A 5,805-nucleotide genomic window follows, 5' to 3' on the forward strand; every position below is an offset into this window, starting at 1 on the left:
TCTTTGTTTATCAAGATAGTCTGACTGGGATAAAGACCTTTTTTCAGTGGTGTTCCGCTTCACATTTAACACCATTTTTCACATGTATATAAAATACAGTGACACAATATCAGAAATAATACATGCGAGAAATAAAAATTTACAATAGCTTACAATCTGGAGCCTTTCTCCTTGGGCCTTAGCTGAAAATTGGCTTTGTTCCAAGTCGAACTTTCCCGGTTAACAAATGTTAAATAAATACATACATACATAAACATAAGCCGTGGTGGGGCAGCGGTAGCGTTGTTGCCTCACAGCAAGAGGTTCTCCCGTTCGATTCTCAGCTGGAGTGCCTTCTGTGTGGAGTCTGCATGTCCTCCCCGCGGTCGAGTGGCGTTCAAAAGACATGCGTAGAATGGGCGTGGCTTCGTTGAAGGTTGGGTGTCGAGCTGGCACCTCGGCACCCGTAAAAAATCTACTGCCAATCATTAGCGGATCGGAGTTCCGCTGTGGCTACCCCTAACCGGGAAAAGCTGAAAGAAGAAGAACAACAACATACATACATACAATAAACATCATTTAGAAACAGAGAATGTACATAAGCTTGCATGAGTATATAGAGTGATGAACATTCATTACAAATAAACACAGGCTTGTACATAGCAAAAAGAGAGATGTAACATTGCAAAAGATACTGTAATATTACCTGCAATTTCTAGCGATTAAAATAATGAAAAGAAGAGGCAGCTTAAGTATAGAAATATTAGAAAGGGGGGGAAGGGGGACTGTATCATTACATTTAAGATGAGAAGTACTGAGAAAAATGATTAAACTAGGAGTTATTGGGAGGTCCTAAGTGAATGTATGAAGCTCTAAAATCTCAACGTGAGTAACCTTCAGAAGGTTAGAGAAGCTGATAAGATTTGGCCAATATCCAGCACTAAATTTCACTGAAAGGCACTCCTAGTGCTGAAAAGACACAACAGAACATTTCTACCCATTTATTTTTTTACCATGCCATCTCTTCTGACAGATGCTATAAAAGGTAAAGTCCCCATCTTGGTGAGATAGCCCTTAGTGGCAGATGAGGCTTTTAATTGACTGAACAGCATTTGAGGTCAGAGACGGTATTAATTGCTCCCTGACTTGGAAAAGCCTTTTATCATCTGCACAGATTTGGCTGAAGTAGGGTAATAAAGTTTTCTCAGGAATAGGTGGGGAACAACACCCACTCTGTTGTTTTAGTTGAACATTGAAGAAAGCTTTTGCTTTGCCACTGACTGAGACTGCTTCCCAATAAATGGGCACTTACTTCACTGCAGTACTGTCTTTTAGCTTGTAGTTTCATATTAGTCACTGGTCATGCACCCTTGTAATGGCTGCACAAACAGAAAGATGTCAATAGTCAGATAGACTTTGACCTTGCAACCTTTCAACTTTAGATGCAGACACAGGACCTAACCAGGTAAAGAACTTGAGGTTCTGTGCTAGAAGGGGGGTTACTGCAGCATAGTGAATGCAGTAAATAATAAAGTGACATTAAAAGTTGTTAAATACTACTTTTGTTGTAAGAAAATGCTACTTTGCTATATAATATTTTGTTTGAACATGTGTTTTTTACACTGTGAAAAGTGGAATATTTGAGCTAGAATGTATATACCAGACATTTTGACAGAGTGAACACAACTGAAATTCCTGCAGTGGTGATGTTAAAAGAGAGGGCTGTACCCCAGCACAAAAGAGAGATTTGCCTCACCCTGGCACAAGTTATATGGCTAAGATTAAGGCTTCTTTGAATATATTAGCCAGTAAATTGACTGGAAGAGACCTTGTAGAGTCACAGAAAGTGACATTTAAGTGTACTGTACTGTGTGCAAGGATTACCTAGAATTTTATGTACATTATACACTTCAGCCTGACCCAACCAGAAGAAGCTAGAAATGTAACACTTTGTTGTTAATATACTTCTGACTGCTGAATTATTTTTTTTTACCTTTATTCTTTATTGTAAATAAAGTTCACTGAACTTAAAGTTGTGTCCAGAGGTTGTTGTGTAGTACTGTGTGTGTGTGTGTGTGTGTGTGTGTGTGTGTGTATCGCATATTACACTACCCAGTGTCAAACCTTATTTTTATAAGTAAGAGTAGTGATAAAGTAGTTCATCTACACCTAAATGTGTTTTAGTTTTCATGTGTTCTGAAATCCATATTTCTGTTAGATCGCTGTGTGGTACTGCATTCTTAGATCCATATTTCTGTTAGATCGCTATGTGGTACTGCATTCTTAGATCCATATTTCTGTTAGATCGCTATGTGGTACTGAGGCCGCTCTTTAGTGAGTGAACTCTTGGTCATGACAGATCAGAGCTTATTTTGTTTTAATTTATTGATTTTATTTACACTTTACTCATCGGTTATGCTCTACTTGGCCAAAGGCCTCTTTTCAGGAGAAATCAGAGGTGGTATTCATGCTGACTTGGGGAAATTTGGCCAGGGGTCCAGGCTTTCCCCCTATTGTTATATCTTTGACATTCACTTGTAAACGTAACCTTGACCATTGGATAGGAAATTGAAAATTCACTCCCGGTCTGGCCCCTATGTCTCTGATAGACAGAAGCTGACATGAAATATTCCCCAAATAACATACCACCCCACTAAACCGTTGGTAACCTCCTAACTAACATACACCTACAACTAGATTCCTATGTTACATGGAGAGACATTTGGGTTGGGTTGTGCAGCTAGGCTTATAAAGCTCTTGGTGGTCATTAGCCTAGTATATACCTATGAACCTATGAGGTTCTGCCAACTCACACAGATGCGGCCTCAGTTTATCATCGCAAACAAAGGATGGCACACTCAGAAGTGCAGCATCCCCCACCCCTAGAAGTGCAGCACCCCCCCCTCCCCTAGAAGTGCAACATCCCCCACCCCTATATGCTGCATTGCACTGTCACTGCTCTAAAACCTCCTAAAGTGAATGTATGAAATGGTGTGTGAATAGAAGCCACGACCTTCTTCACCAACATTATGTCCAGTTTTGGTCCTACTTCATTTCTCAAGAAGATTTAACATTGCAGATCATGCCATATCACTTGACTGTGCACTTACTGTGGTTGAACTCTTGTAAGTCACTACCACATGCTTTGACACTTGCCAATCCTGCCTTTAATGGATATTATAAAAAGGTTGAGATATTCAGCATAATAGACACACTGCTGGTTGTCATCTTTCCCTCGCCTTTCTTTAGTAGTATGCGTTTGATTTTTATTCAGTTGTAGAATACTGAAGGCTACCCAATTTTTGATGGAAGGTAGTTGTCGCCAGCTTAACCCTTGGAACACTGAAGTGATGTTGGCACATGTCGTTGTACGTTATCAGGCTCTCTGTTGTCTCCTTCCATAGAGTTTGTTTCCTGTGTGCGTGTGTGTGTGTGTGTGTGTGTGTGTGTGTGTGTGTGTGTGTGTGTGTGTGTGTGTGTGTGTCTAAAATGGGAGTACTATGACTGACACCTTGCTGACACTGAAGGGCCAGGTGCAAGCAGGTCTTAAGTCATCATATTTTCATGTAAAGCACATCTCCTAGATTATCCATTTAATTCCATCAATGCACTTGATTGCTGTAATACATGTAGTAGTGGTGTCTACCTAGCTGGAATACTGCAGTGTAGGTTACTGTAATACATGTAGTACTGGTGCCTTCTGTAATACATGTAGTAGTGGTGCCTACCTAGCTGGATTACTGCAATGTAGGTTACTGTAATACATGTGGTGGTGGTACCCACCTAACTGGATTACTGCAGTGCACTGTACCCCAGCCTTAGTGATCCAGGCCTTGTCCTCCTTAAGCAGCAGCAAAAGTGATTTGCACAGGCTGCATGTCATAGTGATGTCAGTTTTTAAAGGCTTTATCCTTGAGTATCATTGCGGGGTTGGCAGTTGGCATAATGGGTAAGGTGTTTACTTTACAGACACAAGATGCAGGGTTTGATGCTCAAGTGACATTTCCATCAGGCACCTCAGATCATCACAAGAGAAAGTATAGGCATTCCCTGACCTCAGTGTGAGACATTAGATTTGTCTACCTTCCCCATTTCTGTGGATTTTGTTACTTTTGCTGGAATGTGCTTAAGAGATGAAGACTCCACTTCAGAGGGCCTAAACATTTTGTTTGTTTTAGAATGTATTTAAATCCATTGATGCAGTCTTTGTACTAATCATTTTCTATTTGATTGTAATTATTCAGTCTTGTTTAGTTGTGTTTTAGCATTTTAACTCTTTATTATAAGCCTGTTTATTTTTAATGTGCCATAGACTCCTCTAGAGCTGTATAGCAGATTCCTAGGAAGCAGTGGGGCCGAGGTCTATAGTGCAGACTTGCCGGCATATGCTATATAAGTTTTCCAGTACAGGAGCAGACTGTTGGGTACAGTTTTTTAGCCATTCTAGGTGTTAAGGCACAGGAAAAGTGACCCCAAACACAATCGCCTTTTAGCCACAGTGAACAGTTACTCCAGAAAGAGATGCTGCATTTTAATTGTATACAGTTGATCCACAGACAAGTACAAGATCTTTGATGTTACAATGGCTCAAATCTGGTTAATCCAGTAAAACACAATGAGTTTTAGAGGGAGATACAGAGCCCAGTAACATAGATGGCAGCAACTGGAGTGTGGCAATAACACAATAAGTGATCAGGCTGTCTAAGGGAAACATGGTGATAATCTGATGAAGGTAGGGGCCCAAAAAGTGGCAGTGACTCTTTGAAACTTGTAGTCAAAGACAGAAAATGAAGTACTGCACAGCTTTAATTGAATGATAGTCCTGCAAGTGATTACCTGTGGAGCAACAGACTGCAAACAGCAACAAAGAGGGATAACTCATAGGATTAATCAAAGACAGACACAGACTCCTCATTTCCCATAGAGTTATGCATCAACAGCCCATTCTCCACTAAACATATACTAACTTCTTCTTCTCCTCCTCACAGGTGAAAGACATGTTGGGCCAGAAACTGCAACTGTGGCAACAGTCGTGTTCTCATCCAACCAAATTACCTGAGAGAGTCATGGCTCTGGTGAAGCAGACAGCGCACACAACAAATGCCATGGTCATATCAGAACCCACACCATGCCCTAAACCAGTAGCTGTGCCAGCAGAGTTGGTTCCTCTCCTTGGAGGGGGAGGACTTGGCTTGAATCCTGTAAGTTCATATGGACATGTATTAGTTTAGGACTATAAATGCTACCATTGGTTTACTTGCATACATGAAAGACCAGTTATAGATAGATACTGTTTCACAGAAGTTTGATAGAGATTCCCTGATCTCAGGGTGCTGGATAACAGCCTTCCAAGGGAACAGAAGTATATGTAATAAAAGTTAAGAACAAATGTAGAATTAGACAGGAATAGGCATACAGACAGCATTTTAAGATGGCTATTGTGCATTTTTTAAATGTTTTCAGTTGAATCCAGTAATGTTGCAGTACAGATATTACGCAGGTTTCCTCTGTCAGCACAGTCAGCTACAGCCTGTATTGGAACATGTTATTCCCAACAACTGTAATATACCACACCTTATGGGCAGTGGATTATGGGACATTGAGCAGTAACTATTATTTTAAATGGTGCAAAGGCCTGAACAGTTGATCCATGCTTTCCAACAGTCTGTTGGGTCACATTGATTACACAAACAGTAATATAAGGCCAAATAAGACTTTAGATGCAATGCAGAATGCCATAAAATTCCACTGTATGGTTGCTTAATTTTATTTTGCTTATGAAAACAAACTACTGAGTGATTATGGTCACATGTGTTTTGTAATCAA

At 40.3% G+C, this 5,805-nt stretch overlaps 1 protein-coding gene across 2 annotated transcripts in view; it reads left to right on the forward strand.

Annotated features, from left to right (window-relative positions):
• The window catches only part of LOC122808740 (brain-specific angiogenesis inhibitor 1-associated protein 2-like), a 1,062,100-nt gene that overhangs the window by 694,229 nt on the left and 362,066 nt on the right, over positions 1 to 5,805 (forward strand). For both annotated transcript variants that reach the window (XM_044079751.1, XM_044079760.1), the window contains exon 9: positions 4,968 to 5,180. In XM_044079751.1, coding sequence (XP_043935686.1) covers positions 4,968 to 5,180 — 213 coding nt within the window. The remainder of the gene's footprint in view (positions 1 to 4,967; positions 5,181 to 5,805) is intronic.

This window comes from Protopterus annectens, chromosome 1.part1, assembly GCF_019279795.1.
Source record: "Protopterus annectens isolate FY-2018-M chromosome 1.part1, PAN1.0, whole genome shotgun sequence".
Taxonomy (NCBI): Eukaryota; Metazoa; Chordata; order Ceratodontiformes; family Protopteridae; genus Protopterus; species Protopterus annectens.